Source organism: Carlito syrichta, unplaced genomic scaffold, assembly GCF_000164805.1.
Source record: "Carlito syrichta isolate Samal-C Ts95f unplaced genomic scaffold, Tarsius_syrichta-2.0.1 Scaffold304241, whole genome shotgun sequence".
NCBI lineage: Eukaryota > Metazoa > Chordata > Mammalia > Primates > Tarsiidae > Carlito > Carlito syrichta.
In genome coordinates this window covers 427,728-444,556 of record NW_007248337.1, presented here as the reverse complement: position 1 = coordinate 444,556, position 16,829 = coordinate 427,728, and the positions used below count along the sequence as shown (strand labels likewise).

General features: G+C 40.7%; 1 protein-coding gene across 4 annotated transcripts in view; it reads left to right on the top strand.

The window, feature by feature from the left end:
* Window positions 1–16,829, top strand: part of ANK2 (ankyrin 2) — a 93,530-nt gene that overhangs the window by 66,951 nt on the left and 9,750 nt on the right. For 2 of the 4 annotated variants that reach the window (XM_008059544.1, XM_008059543.1), the window contains 4 exons: window positions 629–908; window positions 12,333–12,624; window positions 15,849–15,932; window positions 16,045–16,209. In XM_008059544.1, coding sequence (XP_008057735.1) covers window positions 629–908; window positions 12,333–12,624; window positions 15,849–15,932; window positions 16,045–16,209 — 821 coding nt within the window. Of the gene's footprint in view, window positions 1–628; window positions 909–12,332; window positions 12,625–15,260; window positions 15,354–15,848; window positions 15,933–16,044; window positions 16,210–16,829 lie in introns of all 4 variants that reach the window. The other 2 variants (XM_021713117.1, XM_008059546.1) reach the window with 2 other exon arrangements.

Here is a 16,829-nt window from a genome sequence, read left to right as displayed (position 1 = left end):
CTTGGAAGTCTGAGGCGGAAGGATTACCAAAGCCCAGCAGGTCAAGGCTGCAATAACTGTGAGCACCCACTGCACTCTAGCCTGGGCGACAGAGTGAGACTCTGACTCAAAAAATAAATAAATAAATAAAAGATGTAACACCCTCTGCATTTCCTTTCCAAATTCTTTAACCCTGTATTGGGTTCTTTTTTTTTTTCGGAGTTGGAGTCTCACTCTGTCGCCCAGACTGGAGTGCAGTGGCCACTCCCGGCCACCGCAGCCTCGACCTGCTGGGCTCCGGTGATCCTTCCGCCTCAGCCTTCCAAGTCGCTGGAACTACAGGTGCATGCTACCACGCCCAGCTAATTTTTTTCATTTATTGTAGAGATGAGGTCTCACCAAGTTGCCCAGGCGGGTCTCGAACCCGCGGGCTCAGGCATTCCACTCACCTCAGCCTCCCAAGGCACGGGATTATGGGCTGAGCCACCGAGCCCGGCTGTGTTGGGTTCTTGAAGGTCCTGAAGGCAGACACATTGTCTTGTTTATCTTTGTAATTTATGGGCCTGTGTCAGGATGTGACACATAGCAGTTACTTGATAAATATCCGTGATATATAAATGACCTTCAATTAAATTGTTCTCCCCTTTAGGGTTCTCAGTACTTCAAGAGGAGTTAAGCATTGCACAACAAAAGCAAAAAGAGGAGCAAGCAGTTTCTAAAGAAACCGAGTCTGGTGATCACCCCCCTATCGTCTCAGAAGAAGACATTTCTGTAGGCTATTCCTCTTTTCAAGATTCCATCCCCAAAATGGAGGGGGACAGCTCAGCATTCTTTCCCCAAACTCACAAGGAGCAAGTTCAACAGGATTTCTCAGGGAAAATGCAAGACCTGGCTGAAGAGTCGTCTCTTGAATATCAGCAGGAATACTTGTGAGTTTCAAAAGAAAGCCTGTGAAATGTAAATTTAAAGAAATGGCCAGTGTGACAATGGTGCCAGGCAATACACAAGTGAAAATAGTTTCTCAATAAATTTAAAATTGCCGGGCCAATAACAAATGCCAGAGCAACCAGGGGAAGAAAAGCTTTAATGTGTAAGAGACATAATTGTGACGGTGTTGTGTGGCCCAGACCTACTCACTCAACTTCCAGTGCTGTGACTTTGGACAGGTCCTTTAGTGTTTTGAGTCTCCAATTCCACATCTATAAATTATGATACTAATGTATACTTTACTAATCTCACAGGGTTGAAGGTCAAAGTGTGTCTGTGAAAGCAGCATCTAAATTGTAAAATTTCCTGTGGATGCCCTGTAATGACATGTAGGGATTACTGCACCTCATTTGATGATGCCAGGTGGAGTGCAGTGCAAAACCTGTGGATTCTTTGACTCATTTCTAAAATGAATTTTAGAGCAGCCAACAAAGTTTCCAAACAAAGTTTTATTAGCAAGAAAAAGGGAAAAAGCAAAAGGAAGATTTATGGCAGAAAGACCTGCCATGGGCATGTTTTTCAAAGAAGAAAAACCGTGCTTTTGCTCTCAATTCCTAACTAGATATAGCTACCTAGTTATTGTTATACAAATAGTAGAGTCTAGGTAACCATGATACCAGAGAGATTGACGTCTCTGGTCTCCTGATGGGAGGAGACAAGGGGAGGGGTCTTATCCAGACGATATTGTTTCTTGCAGAAGACCTGGCAGACATTTCCAATTCACAAGTTCCTAAACTAAAAGATGGTCTTATTATAATTTCAATGGCTTTGGTCAGTTAAGGGGTAGTCTTTGGCCTTCTGCCTTTGACAGGGAACCTGAAAGCTTCTTAGTGATTATTATGATAAACCATGAATTGAAAGGTTGAGCTGCCCTAGTCTTGCATGTGATGAAGTTTTCTTTTGATTTGCCCAGGGAATGGGGAAGGCTGCCAGCTTGGCCTGCAGTAAAATGTAATTTTAAAAATGTCTGAACACTTCCTAAAACCTACCTATTGGAAATGTATCTATCTATGTAACCTGTGCTAGCTACCCTGCCTCAATTTGCTCTTCAGTGCTTCAGATACTGAGCTCATTGTGCCCTGGCTGGTCTGGAGTTTGGGAGTGATGGTATGGGTACCACAGCCCATGGTGCACTGCAACAAACTGCAGTGCCTAACTATACAAGTATAAATGCAACACCAAATTATTCAGACCAAATAAAAGACCAAGAATATGAGGTGGGATCTTCTTGAGAGCTTCTGGCTGAGGGAAGCTGAATGTTTATTCTGGGTCAGGCACTGTTCTAAGTGCTTTGCAAGTATTAACTTGTTTAATGGTCATGCAAGGATTCCAGCTGGTGCCTACAATCCATGCCACCTAAATCCAAACCAACCTGGATGCTTAAAATCAGTTAGGTACTTGGAAGGCTGAGGTGAAAGGATCGCCTAAGCCCAGCAGGTCGAGGCTGCAATGGTCATGAGCGTGCCACTGCACTTCAGCCTGCGTGACAAGAGTGAGACTCCAAGTCAAAAAAAAAATCAGTTAGGGCAGGATTTTCAATCCCTGGCTAGGTAGGCCTATGGCCCTTGTCAGCTTTGAAGAAGTTATAGAGAAAGGACCTTCCTCCCTTTGCACTCCACATGATTATGGGACTGAAAATCTCTACGGGGGGAGATGAGGCAGGCCAGTCAGTGCAAATTAGGCATAGTTAGATAAATTTCTTGCAAGCAGTTTTTGCTTTAAAATAGGGAAATCACTTGATTCGGGAAGAAACAAACTTAGCCAGGCAGTAAAGGTGACAAGGACCCAAAATCAGCAGGATTATAATCACTACAATAGGCCCAATAAAAGGAATAACCCAAGCAAACTCCTCATGTGCAGCAAGTAGAGAAATGAATTTGGGTATACATATTGACAGGGTAGGTGGTACAGTGGCTTCAAGGCCTGCAGTTGCGAGCATAATTTAAATGGTAAACTCCAATTCTTGTGGTTTCATTATAAGTAGCAATGAGATTATAGCAAGGAAAAGGCTGAGTAAACAAACCTCAGAGAAAAATATTCCACTTGTACCAGTCCCATCAACAACTGTGTCTCATTTTTAAAGCCAATATTGCAAGTGGGCTGGTTTTCTAAAGATAACACAAATAAACAGGTCTTTTATAAAAGATACTTCTCTGGAGACAGAAGAAAAACAGATTAGTGTCTGAAATCAACTTTTAGAGTTTCTGATATATCTACAGACTGTCTAAAGGACTGTAGTTCGGACCAGGTACTTAAGTGAACCTTACATCAAATTTGAAAACATTAGTTTGGATACTTGTTTCCAGGAAAGACTTCATGATGCATTTTAAATTGTAGAAAATAATAAAACTTAAAACAATGAACAAGAGAATTTAAAACAGGTGCACTATAATTTCTTTTTTTTTTAAGTTGGAGTCTCATTCTGTTGCCCAGGCTGGAGTGCAGTGGCACACTGCTCATGGCTACCGCATCCTCAACCCGCTGGGATCAGGCGATACTTATGCCTTAGTCTTCCAGGTAGCTGGAACTACAGGCGTGTGCTACTGTTACTATAAATGCTTGGCAGCTTTATAGTTTCTTTTGAAATATAATTTCTTCCTTTAGTCCTCCATTTCTATAAAAGACAAATTATAGTAGGACCAGCTTACTTGCAAAATAAGCTTTAGACTTAATATATTTTATTGCATAAAGTGCACCACGAATAATTATTTGCCATATAGACTCTTTTAAATTGTCTTTATTAGGCCAGGCCTGGTGGCTTAAGCCTATAATCCCAGCACTTTGGGAGGCTGAGGTGGGAAGATTGCCTGAGCCTGCAGGTTCGATACCAGCCTGGGCAACATGGTGAGACCTCGTCTCTACAATAAATCAAAAAATTAGCTGGGCATGGTAGCACATACCTGTAATTCTGGCTACTTGGAAGGCTGAGGCGGAAGGATTACCTGAGCCCAGTAAGTCGAAGCTGCAGTGGTCAGGAGCGTGCCACTGCATTCCAGCCTGGGTGACAGAGTGAGACTCCAACTCAAAAAACAAAAAATTGTTTTTGTTGGAACTCTTTCCATAAGTAATCTCAGATTAGATTAGCCCTTAATCTTAATTCCTTAAAGCAGTTTGTTCTGAAATATCTGAAATATCGCTAGTAAAGCCTTAGTAAAATAACCAGTATTTTCAATTACATCCTGTTACAAGAGAAAGCAGATTTGTATTAATTTATGCAAGCAACCATACTGCCATAAATCAATACTCACAAAGTTTTCAAATTCTGGAGAAATTAGAGAGAAAGAGATATGTTTTAAATTTTGCTTAAAGGAGCATACTTCACTCATTTGTGAAAAGTTTTAAATAGCTTCAAGAAAAAAGTGTTTCTTTTGACTCTGAATACATAATAGTAAAAATAATTAATAGACAAAAAGGTTATAAAATTATTTGGTTTCTGTAAATTTAGTTTCTGCAATTAACTCTGGTTCTGTCTTACATTGGATCAGCAATCCTCATGATCACATAACTTTTTTGTTTTTTGGTTTTTTTATGAGTCGGAGTCTCACTCTGTCACCCGGCTGAAGTGCAGTGGCACACTCCTGGCCACCCGCAGCCTCGACCTGCTGGACTCAGGCGATCCTTCTGCCTCAGCCTTCCAAGTAGCTGGAACTATAGGCACAAACACCTCTCCTGGCTAATTTTTTGATATATTATAGAGACAAGGTCTTACCAAGTTGTCCAGGCTGGTCTCCAAGCCCTGAGCTCAGGCAATCCTCCCACCTCGGCTTCCCAAAGTGCTGGGATTACAGGCTTGATCCACCATGCCCAGCCTGATCACATAGTTTTTTCATAAGAGTCCTGGAAGAAGATCTTAAAGTTGTTAGCAATTGGCACTGAAGAGACTTACCCAAGTCCTATAGCTGATTATAAACTGCTTCTTGAAAGGGACTAATAGTAAAACAATAATTGTGGATGACAGCCTGGGTAAGCCAAGTCTGATAAAGATCTTAGATACCATTTCTAGGTTTTGTAATGGATGCCGTTTATGAAACAATTTTTATGACTGACAGGTACTACCCACTGGCCCGTTATTGAGGCAGTTGAGGAGAAAGGTGTAGGGAGAAATTCGATCCCTAGAAACTGAAGCCACTTTTGGTTTTTCAAATGACTTTTTTTTCTCCTCAAAGCAGTGGTATGTTGATTGAGTCAGCTTTCTCTCTTCCTCGGGAGTGGACAGGAAGGTAATTGGAAGTGAACTTAGAAAGAACGTATTTCTTCATTCCTATTCATAGCTGTAGTTTTTACTTCCTGATCTGATATTAATTCTGTTAGACAATTGATATCACATAATTGGACATATCAACATTATACAATTTTGGAACACAATGACACATGAATTTTACCTTAGGAAAAGTTAAACACTTTCATGTTTGACAGTGTTTCCTGTGTGATTTTAGCATACCAATGGTGTTGTCTACTAGGATTTCAGGAAACCTGAAACACACAAAAAATTTTTTTAAAGGTTAGAAAGACTGAATTGAGAACCTGAAATTTTCATGTTGGAAAGTTTAGTAAATAGTAAAAGTTTTAAAAGCATGTTATCATAACACAGGATTAAAGTCACCACAAAATAGCCATTCATTTAGCCAAAAGGATAATTTAGAAATTCTGAAAAGCAAAGAACTTTATTCTTTGATAGCAGGGATTCGTTTTCTCAGGCAATAAAAAGAAACATAGCAGGGGGCCAAACGAATTTGTCCCTTCTTTCCCCACTTTTTTTTTGTAGCTTACTTTAAAAGTAACAAAAACCTTTTAATAGTCCTTGAAATTATACAAAAATGTTTAAAAGAGAAAAGTGGCCGGCTCGGTGGCTCAGCCTGTAATCCCAACACTTTGAAAGGCCGTAGGGTTCCAGACCAGCCCAGGCAACTTGGCAAGAACTCATCTCTACAGTAAATTTTAAAAAAAAAAGAGCTGGGCGTGGTAGCACATGCCTGTAGTTCCAGCTACTTGGAAGGATGAGGCGGAAGGATAGCCGGAACCCAGCAGATGGATGCTGGGTCGCTGTGAGTGTGCCACTGCACTCCAGCCTGGGTGACAGTGAGACTCCAACTCAAAGTAAAACAAAAAAAAGAAAAGAAATTTTATCCTAGCATGAGGGTATTAGTAACATCAAAGCCCAGCTGGGCTTGGTAGTTCACGCATGTAATCCCAGCACTTTGGGAGGCAGAGGCGAGAGGAGCCTGAGTCCAAGAGTTCTAGGCCAGCCTGGGCAACTTGGCAAGACCTTGACTCTACAATAAATAAAAAAATTAGCCATGTGTGGTGGTGCATGCCTGTGGTTCCAGCTACTGGGAAGAATGAGGTGAAAGGATCTCCTGAACCCAGCAGATCGAGGCAGCGGTGGCCATGAGCATGCCACTCGGGTGACAGAGTGAGACTACTCCAACTCAAAAAAATAATAACATCAAAGCCAATTTTAATAAAACTTTATAACCAAACCTATCTAATTTTGATTAATTTGACCACAAGGTAAGATTTCTATGCAGATTCTTAATAAACTTATAACATTCTATAATTTTTCTTAAAGAATAGATTAATGCTTTAAAAAACCCTGTTATTCTGACATAGGGGCCTAGAGTCTACCCAAGAATTAGTTCACTTAATTTATAGAAAACTAAATGACATCCTTTAAATTTTAGCTAATTTGACCATATTTACAATTAATTTGACATAACCTTTAACAACTTGTATAAACCTTTATTTTTACTTTTATTTTACCTTAGTATAAAAATTTACTTACTTTTCCAACTTTCTGGGTTTATTTGGTTTACCCATTATTTATAATCCCTTAATTTTTGCATGTAAAATTATCTCTCTTACATTTGATAGATTTAATTATACACACCAATTACAAAATTAACTTTTAGTGATTCTTATTTTTAGTAAAGGAGGCAAGCAAATTTATTTATGTACCAGAAGTAGAGTTCAGCACAATGTCTTGGGGTAGGCTTTATATTTTAGCACCTTGAATTTGAAGATATAAGATGACAGACAACGTAAGTATAAAAGGTATTACAGAAGCAAAGTTTTATATTTTAAAGCATTTAGTAGAAATAGTATTTGACCAATGGACTAACGTAATGGACTTTGACAAAATACCTAAATTCTGAAGGCATTTTATTTTACAAATTTTAAAACTGCAGTTACTTATTAAAGATTATAAAGGTCACGTGAATGAAAGGCATGAGTTAAAGTTTCTATTTTCTGATAAAAATATGTTAAGCACTTACTTTTCTTTAAGCCAGTTACTTAGAGTTATTTTTATATTTCTTTTTCATTTCTCTTTTCTACTTGTCGGTTCCTTTTCCTTTTTTTTTTCAATAGATAACTTTTTTGAATTCATAAATTGAATTGACCTTTAAGTAATTTTTGATTAAGACAAGACTTTTGGCCAGGCTCGGTGGCTCAGCGTGTAATCCCAGCACTTTGGGAGACCGAGGGGAGTGGGTTGCCTGAGACCGAGGGTTGGAAACCAACCCGGGCAAATTGGCAAGACTTCCTCTCCACAGGAAAAATAAAAAGTCTGCCGGGCGTAGTCGTGCACGCCTGTAGTTCCAGCTACTTGGAAGGCTGAGGCAGAAGGATCGCCGGAGCCCAGCAGGTCGAGGCTGCGGTGGCCGGGAGCGACCACTGCGCTCCAGTCTGGGCAACAGAGAGACTCCAACTCAAAAAATAAAAATAATAAAACTTAAAAAAGAAAAATTAGTCGGGATCGGTGGCTCAGCCTGTAATCCTGCGCCTTGGGAGGCCAAGGCGAGTGGATTGCCTGAGCCCGCGAGTTCGAGACCTGCCCGTGCTACTTGGCGAGACCTCATCTTTGCAATAAATCAAAAAATAAGCCAGGCAAGGTAGTGCGTGCCTGTAGCTCCAGCTACTCGGAAGGCTGAGGCAGAAGGATCGCCGGAGCCCAGCAGATCGAGGCTGCGGTGGCCGGGAGCGGCCACTGCGCTCCAGTCTGGGCGACAGAGTGAGACTCCAACTCAAAAAAAAAAAAAAAAAAAAGACAAGACTTTTTCTTGCCAGTTTTAAATGAGTATTTAATGTTTATACTTAGAACTGGCCAAACTGCATAAGGAAAACAAAATTTGGGGCTGCAGTGACCCCGTGCCGGGGCCTACCTAGGTTTGGGCGTATTACAGGGTGACTGACAAGGAATAAACAAGCCTTGTGGTAAAAACTTGTTAATTAGATGTTGCCTATGGGGGTTAATTTAAAGGGAATATGAAACCTTTTAACTTTTTGGAATGTCATCAACTGCCACTGGGGAACAAGTGTTAGAGGAAAGAGGTGCAGCATGGGTAGCCAGAGCCAAACGACTGACACCTGTGTTAATTAAGAAATTAATTTGATTTCCTGCGCCCTAATATTTACTTGGGGGTCGCTGGGGTGATGGTAAAGCTGATGTGAGGCATTGTAAAAGGTCCCTGGGTCTCCTCAGTTAGCAGCCACCGTTTCTTGAGCCAGGTGTTCCCCCTTGCCTCCAGAAGAGGGCGCACGTGCTCTTCCAGTGGCCCTCTGGTCCACACAGTGGACAAGGTCTAGGCCTTTGGGGGCAATTACGATTCAAGTGTCCCCGTTGATTGCATATGTAGCAGTGGATACCATCCCCTTTTTTTCGGGTTTGTTCCTACCAGCTTTTAGTCTGATTGCCGGAGTTCTGTCACTGATGGCCTCTGCCAATAGAAGTGTCTGTTTGGCGCCGTTGCCTCTCATGCTGGTGCCTCTTTTGTTTCCTCAGTATTTTGTTTGTTAGAAACTTTTAAAGTTTCCTGCCACTGGAAGCTTGGCATTTGTGGTATTAAGTCTAGCTTTTGGAGCAGTGTATCTAATACCCCATAGAATATAATCTTGCTTGCACAGTAGTGAAATAAGGTAAAAAACGCTTGTACATATGGAACTTCTGACCATTATTGAGCTTACGAAATAACTCTAATTGCCGTATGAAATTAAAGCTAGGAGCTTCGTTCTTACTCCAGACCTTATTAGCTGCTAATTTGTACTGAATACCGGTATTTTGTTGGTTTGTTTTGTTTTTGAGTTGTAGTCCCACTCCATCGCCCAGGCTGGAGTGCAGTGTAATGCTCACCACCACCACCACCACCCCAGTGTTGAGCCGCTGGACTCAGGCGATCCTTCCGTCTCAGCCTCCCAAGTAGCCGGAACTACAGGCATACATTACCGCACCTGGCTGATTTTTGTTGTTGTTGTTAATTGTAGAGACGAGGTCTCACCATGTTGCCCAGGCTGGTCTCGAACCCACGGTCTCAGGCAGTCCCCTCGCCTCGGCCCTCCCAAAGTGCTGGGATTACAGGATTGAGCCACCGTGCCCGGCCTGAATCTAGATCTTAATGCAATAACATACTAACTTTTTTTTTGTTTTAACCCATTTAATTATACTTTTTTCCAATTCATTAAAATTTGACCCAGTGGGATTCTAAGGATGTGGATTGAGTACTACCTGTTTTCTTGTTTGCATTCCTAAAAAAAAAAACAAAAAAAAAACACCAGAATTTTGCCTTTGAACCCTCATGTGCTGCGTTCTTCAAAGAAAATTCTGAAACAAAAAAATATAGGTCATACACAGTGATACCAGGCATCCCTGGGTCCTGATGATCTCCTGGCCCAAGCGTCCTCAGCCCCCCTGAAGCTTTATGTTCCTTCAGTGTCCACGTAGGAGTCTCCCTAACTTGAGACCACAAACCAACTTTTCAACAGTGCCTTTTTGAAAAGCTTTTTGAGTGATAAGACCGTCTGAATGAGAAATGGTCAGTTTTCATCTGTTTCCAATTGTGAGCAAGCAGATTTGCTAAGACCTTTTATAGATTACTAAACTGCTGCTTTAAGAGGTGCCGGAGGTGCCGGGCTCGGTGGCTCAGCCTGTAATCCCGCACCTTTGGGAGGCTGAGGTGAGTGGATTGCCTGAGCCCGCGGGTTCAAGACCCGCCTGGGCAGGTGAGACCTCATCTCTACAATAAATCAAAAAATTAGCCTGGCGTGGTAGCGCTCACCTGTAGTTCCAGCTACTTGGAAGGCTGAGGCGGAAGGATCACCGGAGCAGCCACTGCACTCCAGTCTGGGCGACAGAGTGAGACTCCAACTCAAAAAATAAAAAAAAAGGGGTGCCAGAGATTTGTTTGAAGACTTTGAAAAGGAGTTATGAGGTATGCACAATCAGATGACAGTGATCATCTGATTGTGCCTTACTGTGCCACACAGAAAGCATCTAGCACTTCACCTGTCTTGTAGGAGTTAGCTTGGTGCAGTGTGACCAAACTTCTTTAAAAAAAAAAAAAAACCTTTCCACGAACCTCATAGAATAAGCAATGGTGTTATCTAGCATTAGTGTTTTAAAAAAAAATAGAGTCTTATTTCCCACACGAGTATTTTAAACATTTTGCTTCTGTTACTGGGTATGAACTCTATGTACCTTCAGCACATGGTAAAGTCGTAGGAAGCAAGGTTTAAGTATGGACTTAGTTTTCTGCACTATCTAGTTCCCAGAATGCCTGGAATTTTGGTTGGAAAAGCAAGTTAAAATGGCAAAGACTTTTTATTGTGGGTTAGCAGGATCCCTTAACCAGAGACAGGGCTTAAAATATACTGTGTGCTTCTGAAAGACTTCAACAGTTTTATAAGGACAAATAGTTGATTGTAATCTTTCTTGGGCAAGGCTTAAACCTTTAGAAACAGACTCACTTCTAAATAACCTGGCCACTAACACTTGAAAATAAGAAGAATTTGACTGCTTATACCAGAAAAGAAAGAAAGAAAAAAAGAAAGAAAGAAAGAAAGAAAGAAAGAAAGAAAGAAAGAAAGAAAGAAAGAAAGAAAGAAAGAAACCTTCTATTCCTATTCCAAGTAGAAGTCATTTCCTCTATCCTCCCAGTAGAACAGCAAAAGTGAAGCATGAGAGAAAGAAAAGTGAGGTCTTCTGGTAGCTGCTCAGAATAAAATAAGACCCTCTCTGTGCCTTCCATCAGGAAGGATTGTTCAAGTCTCAGTTCTGCATGGTGTAGGGTTTAGTCCTCATCCCACCTCTTTACCCTCCTGTAAGGGAGGTCCAATAATCCTGGCTAGAAGGAGCAGAGATCAAGCTATGGGGGGAGAGTCCATAGGTGACCCTGAGAAGGAAGAGGAGCGAAAGTGGAAGCAGTAAAGACTGAGAGAGAGAGAAACAGAAAAAGGTTTTAGCCACCATACTCAAAGTCATGTGGTGACAGCCATCACTGAGCTTCTCACGCCCTATGTTCAGGTGCCAATGATGTTGCCAGGTGGGGTGTGACAGAACACTCATGGGATCTGTGACTGACTACTGGAAGGAATTTCTGAGTGGCCAGCAAAGTTTTTAAAAACAGAATTTAAAGAAAGAAAGGGAGAGAGATTCATGCAAGAAACCTGGCATGGGTGGATTTCTTGGAAAGAAAAACTGCACTTTCACTCTTTACTAGAACCTTGATATATTTTCACAATAATAGACATGGTGATGAGGGTGGTCTACAGATATCTGCTGTGGAGAGATTACCACCTCCTCGGCTGATGGACAAGGGGGTAGGCTTTTCCCAGAACAGGCATTTTGCCTTTGAAAGGAGACTTGTTAGACTTGTGAACATACAGGTTCATGAGCTAAAAGGTGGTCTGATGAACATTTCTATAGTTTTCAGTTCCTGGTCCTGGAATCACCTCGATGGGCTTATCCTTTGATGAACTGAGGGTGTGTGTGGCCTGGTAGTTCCACATTCCAACCTGGCCTACAGAAAAGGTGTCTGGATGCTTCCTTATTTTATTTTGTTTATTTTTTATTTTTATTTTTTTGAGTTGGAGTCTTACTCTGTTGCCCACGCTGGAGTGCAATGGCATGCTCACAGCCATAGCAGCCTCAACCTGCTGGGCTCAGGTGATCCTTTTGCTTCAGCCTTCCAAGTAGCTAGAACTATAGGCACATATCACCACACCCAGCTAATTTTTTGATTTATTGTAGAGACGAGGTCTCACCAAGGCCCAGGCTGGTCTTGAACCCCTGAGCTCAGTCACGCTTCCTTATTTTAAACTAAAAACTGCCTACAAGATATTTATCTATTTATGTCCAAGGTACACTGACTACCCTGCCTCAATGTGATTGCATCACAGCATATTCTTTGTCATTAAGTGATATATCTTATAGTGTTGCTTTTCTTTAAATTTCCTTTCTTGGCCAAACACAAGAACGAACTAGTTTGACTAGCATAGAATGTGAAGATGAGTTCTATCCTCCCTTTCAATTCCCTTGCTTGAGCAGGAGGCGAAATCCAAATGCCCCAGGGTATCATTTGGCTTTTTCATTCCAGTGTGACATCTCCAGGAACTGAAGTGTCAGAGACTCAAAAGACAACAGTAGTACCTGGCTCTCCAAGCAAGACACCTGAGGAAATTAGTACTCCTCCTGAGGAGGAGAGGCTGTACCTCCAGAGCCCAACGCCCAGTGAGCGAGGAGTCTCTCCCATTGTGCAGGAGCCAGAAGAGCGTCCAGAGCATAGAGAGGAGAGTTCGCCACGGAAAGCCAGCCTTGTGATAGTGGAGTCAGCTGATGACCAGCCACCAGCCTTCGAAAGACCCAGTGAAGATACAGCTTTTGAAAAAGTAAGACTTTATTTCCTGTTTCCTTGTCCACCTGTAACAAAGCTACAATCTTCTTCCAGTTTCCATTTCTCTGATGGTTTATTTTGTTCACTTCAAAACAGAAAAGGTTACCAAAAGAATTAACCTGAGCCATGGAAACTCTCAATCCCTTTTAAAATCTGAAAGCCAGTGAATCAGTTCCATTGCTAACTATTTGACCATAATCCCTGATCTTATCATTGGAAACTCTCTTACTAAGAAAAATGAACACTATAGTAAAACAATAAATATGATATAACTTTTTGAAGCTAGTAATCTTTGGCATGAAAGCTAGTGATAGATATTGATAGTCTCAGGTGAGTCTCCAAGACATGGGATGTGCTGAAACCAGCAATCTTGTTCAATCTATGTGTGTGCTGTCTAGTGATGAGTACACAAACTTTGGTTATTGGATGAGGCTTAGCTGCCAAAATAAATTGTTATCATTAGTGGAAGTATACTTTCCAAGTTACATTTCCTTAGATTTATTTAAGGAATGACTTAGAAAAAGAATATTGTGCCTAAACTTACTGCTGTTTCTAAATGTTCAAATGCCTGACAGTCGCATGAGATTGCATCACAGAATTTTCCTTTTCATTAAGTGAGTTTTATTGGAAAAAGGGGTGGGGACAGTGTTAAGAAATTCATTTAAACCATTCATTCTCAGTATCTGGTTTAATAGTTCACATACCTCAGAATTGGTTGGGGAGCTTGATCCCACCTCAAAACTCCTGAATTAGAATAAATCCCAAGGAGAGGGAAGGGAGCCATAATGTTTTGCATTTTAAATGACTCCCCACATGACTCTCGTAGACAAAAATGTGTGAGAGTCCCTTTGAATTAAATGTCACTTAACATAAATTAGATGTCATTTTTTTATTTTAAAAAGTAATAGAAAGCCGGGCTCGGTGGCTCAGCCTGTAATCCCGCGCCTTTGGGAGGCTGAGGTGAGTGAATTGCCTGAGCCCACGGGTTCGAGACCCGACTGGGCAGCAAGACCTCATCTCTACAATAAATCAAAAAATCAGCCGGGCATGGTGGTGCATGCCTGTAATTCCAGCTACTCGGAAGGCTGAGGCGGAAGGATCGCCGGAGCCCAGCAGGCCGAGGCTGCGGTGGCCAGGAGCGGCCACTGCACTCCAGTCTGGGCGACAGAGTGAGACTCCAACTCAAAAAAAAAAAAAAAAGTAATAGAATGCAAAAATATTTTATATCTCAAAATGTTTTTAGAGCATTCATATGAGGCGCAGTAGTAAAGATGAGTTATAAGAAATAATTAATTTGGGGGGGAAATGAAGTGATACAACGTATCTTCGGGCTTAAGATGTACATTTGTTTTTAATCACTTTGAGGATGACATCTGCCATTGGGATTTATCTGAAATCATAAAATTTAGGAAAGACCAAGCAAATGAGAAGCGTTTGCTGGTTTTAGCAGTTATCTTAAATATTGAATTCATCCTCTGAATGAAGTTTTACTCCAAGATGCTTTTGCACAGAATTATTGACCTTGCAAATTCTTGGCTTAAATGAATGCTAGTAAAATTGTTTCATGCATACTATCTGAGCTTAAAAGTTTCAAATTTAGTTAAGAATCCATAGGTTTAGTGAAGTTATACTTGAACAATTTTCTGGAAAATTAATATTATTTACTCTGTTCTCTGTAAATACATTTATATAAGTCCTGCATTGCACATACTGAATACAGGCCTGTTTCACTTATTCTTGATGGATAGCCAGTTCTCTCTTAAGCTTCCTATGTTGGTCCTTACCTTCTCACAACCCTAACATGGACATCCAATTTCAATCACTTTTCTTGCTGACCATATTATCACTAGGCAGTAGATTCTAACCCAGTGTCTTTCTTTACCTTTCTTTAGCAGAGATGAATATAAAATGTAACTTGGGTGTTTTAAAATATGTTAAGCAAATCTAGTTGAGTTTTCTCTTTTTTTAAAGTGCATTTTATTAGGAAAGAGTGACTCAGTGTGTGACTCCCAAGACCCTAAACTAAAATTATGCTTTTTGCCGCATCTCTGACTTTGAGCCAGAGCCATAAAATCTGATTGGCCTCTGCATCTCAACTTCTTTGAAAAATGCATCTGGTAGTATTCATAGCTCACTTTTTTTGATGCCAGGAAGATGAATTCCTGACTAGATAATAGCTACGGGAGATGTTGACTTCCTGTAGAAAGGTCTGCTAGAAGCAGGAGACATTCCTATACCTTTGAGTTAATAATTCCAAGTTAAACACAAGTATCAATGGCTCACAATTATTTATTGTGCTGCTTAAGTTCCATGTTTACATTCAGTTATTTTTATTAGGAGTTTATATATAAGAACTCATGTGAGCAAGCTGCTCATTTCTTTGGATTGATTTTGACAAATGGGTTTTCCAACATCTCTTACAATTCCAGATTTTTTTTTCCATTCATTGACCAAAAAACTATATTCTTATTGAAGGTTGTGACCCATACAATCATTTTCATCCCTGCTGACTTCTCCACCCAAGCCTCCATGTATAAAACTTTCAGAATACAGAATAAGCTCAAGCAAAAGCCAGTAGTAAAGTCATTCTTTAGCATGTTAAACAAAACAATGCTTCCATGCTTCCACCAGGAGCTAACAGAGGAATTAGGGGAGCTGGAGGCCAGCTCTGATGAGGAGGCGATGGTAACCACCAGGGTTGTCCGCCGGCGAGTGATTATTCAGGTACCAGCTGTTCAATTGCTGCACGTTAGGGATGGCTCTGTCCTCATACCCTTGGATCAATGATCGACCTGGACCAATGAAGCCTTGGCATGTTCCTTGGGTAGTGCATGGCCCTTCAAAAGCAGATCCCTTAACTCTCCTAAGTTCTGTTTGTAAAGAAATGCAGTGGTCATGACATTTGAAGCTTACCTCCAAGACAGTCACCAAGCAAGGCCAAGATTTGGCTTCTTCAACGCCAACCACCTCACCTCTCGCTTATCTATTTTTGTTTGTTTGTTTACATTTTACCTAACTTGGGTCTGATTCCCCCAAGCATGTTACTACCCACCTGCTGTTTTTCTTTTAAACAAACTATTTGACAGGACTTTTGTATCCCAGCAATGCTTCTCAACATCGCCTTTGATTTCCTAACATTCCTTACATTATAAGCTCTTGGGAGTAGTTCCTCAGAATTGGTATCAGACATTGAAGTGACCTTTTCTCCCAACTGTTTAGGGAGATGATATGCCTGACATACCCCCAGAAACAGTCACAGAAGAAAAATACATTGATGAGCATGGACACACAGTGGTGAAGAAGGTATTGTCTTGTGTATCCTAACAGTGGTTGATTTCAAACGTCCTGTTTAAAATGTATCAATACCCTGGTACTCTAACTCAAAAATAAGGTACATAAATGAAATATATTTCAGATTACTAGGAAAATCATTAGGCGGTATGTAGCCTCTGATGGCACTGAGAAAGAAGAGATTACAATGCAGGGAATGCCACAGGAACCTGTCAGCATCGAGGAAGGGGATGGCTATTCTAAAGTTATAAAGCGTGTTGTATTGAAGAGTGACATGGAGCAATCAGAGGTGAGACCACTTAATACTCCATAATTCATTTTATGGAGAGAAGCAAAAATCATGCTCAAACAAAATAGATGAGATTATTTATTCATGTTGCCTCATTCTTTTCTATGGCAGTCTGCTTTTAGTTGCATTTTTTTTTTTCCATGATTCTGTGTGATTTTAAAATAACCATCAGGGAGATTTGTAACCATTATATTCATTGTCTTTGTTTGGTCCTCTTTATTGCTATGTTTTGTTTAATTCATGGTTGACCACAGCAGAAATCCAAAAGTCAAATTTTAAAAGAATAAAATCCTGTTTGCTGGGCAAGCAGTATGTTATAAAGAGACCATGTACAAATCCATCATGGTGCTTATGCCTGGTTGGCATACCAGTATTCTGAAGGTCACTTTCGATAAGTACTTGATATTTCAAACTTTTGCATTTCAGAGTCACTAAAATTGAGATCTAGAAACTCTTTGATTTATAGTTTTATTTCTTTCTGTTTTACTTCCCTCTTTCAGGGACATATTTACTCTCTTTGGCAAATAATTTGTGAAATTCTCACCATTTTGCATGCATTCACATCCTCAATTTTTTTATATTATACACAGGAGGTTCTCTAGAAATCCACTTTTCAATTT